The 997-nt window shown below is 39.9% G+C and overlaps 1 protein-coding gene across 1 annotated transcript; it reads right to left on the bottom strand.

The window, feature by feature from the left end:
- Window positions 1-189: 189 nt before the first annotated feature.
- On the bottom strand, window positions 190-997 carry LOC111672561 (gamma-soluble NSF attachment protein-like). Its single transcript, XM_023430006.2, has 4 exons — window positions 919-997; window positions 720-829; window positions 411-477; window positions 190-315 (listed from the first exon to the last, which is right to left on the bottom strand). The coding sequence occupies exons 1-4, from the start codon at window positions 928-930 to the stop codon at window positions 241-243; spliced, it is 264 nt and encodes an 87-aa protein (XP_023285774.1). The 5' UTR covers window positions 931-997; the 3' UTR covers window positions 190-240.

Here is a 997-nt window from a genome sequence, read left to right as displayed (position 1 = left end):
TTTTTTTTTTTATTACTGAATAGAATAAAAGACATTGAAATTAACAAGCTCATCATCCCAAATACCTTTTCTCATGTGACAGAATTTAACAAGATTTCTGAACAAAGGTTCTGGTTTTTTCCAGCTTTCTACATCAGCCTTCAACAAATGACAGCTATAACTGATACTGTGTTTGATCAAAAACCACCACCTGCAGTTTGGCAGCGCAGGTGACTAATGTCAACCCCTCCTTCACTTCCTTTACCTTTTTAACCTGACCAGAAGTCTGGAGGCTTTGCCCAGCAGTTCAACAGCCTGACGCAGACGGTCCTCATTCTACAGACAGAAAACAAAGATGTATTAACTCAAGGAAATAAAAGCAACGACATCAGTGTAATGATTCAGTTATTGTCAGCAGCTCAAATTGTTACCTCAAACACACCAGCTGCCTTTTGATACAGGTCCACAGCTTTCTCCAGGTTTATAGGCTCAATCAGTCTGAGGAGAAATATGCGTTTCAGTTAGAGGGAGAGTCTCGTTCATGCATGAAAAGAATTTTAAAACGTATTCTCAAAACTGACAATGCGAATTCAATCCATACAATATAATATACAGTGAAAGAATGTCTCATCATAGTTATAAATCTATCAAATATGTTGGCTGCTTGTTCTGTTAACAGCTGAGGGATTTAGGCTTGATCTAATGCCTCAAGTGTGAAGTATAAGGTATTGTTTTTTTACTTTCCAGCCCTGTCCAGAGCCATGGCAGCAGTGTCAGGGGTCCCGTTCTCCATGTACATCATACAGGCTTTCTCTATGTACTGGATGGCCTCTGGCATCTTCTTTTGTTCCTGTTACAGTGCAAACACACCAAAGTTACAATTCTGCTCCATCTACCTGACGTTAATGACCTCAGTGTTAACGCTATGGCTGCACTCACCTTCATCATCATACCTGCCTGTTCAATAGCCCTGAGGAAGGAGAAGAGGAGTGAGAATAAAACAAATGCTTTTTATGTT

The sequence above is a fragment of the Seriola lalandi genome, unplaced genomic scaffold (assembly GCF_002814215.2).
Source record: "Seriola lalandi dorsalis isolate HSWRI2012SDOR001 ecotype SW California unplaced genomic scaffold, Sedor1 jcf7180002008520, whole genome shotgun sequence".
NCBI lineage: Eukaryota > Metazoa > Chordata > Actinopteri > Carangiformes > Carangidae > Seriola > Seriola lalandi.
The sequence above is the reverse complement of the archived record's forward strand: the minus strand, read 5'-3'. Positions and strand labels throughout refer to the sequence as shown.

Coding starts and splice junctions, on each gene's coding strand:
- LOC111672561 (XM_023430006.2), bottom strand. Junction 478..719: donor GCTCTGGACAGGGCTGGAAA/GTAAAAAAACAA, acceptor ATTTCTCCTCAG/ACTGATTGAGCCTATAAACC. Junction 316..410: donor AGGCAGCTGGTGTGTTTGAG/GTAACAATTTGA, acceptor TTCTGTCTGTAG/AATGAGGACCGTCTGCGTCA.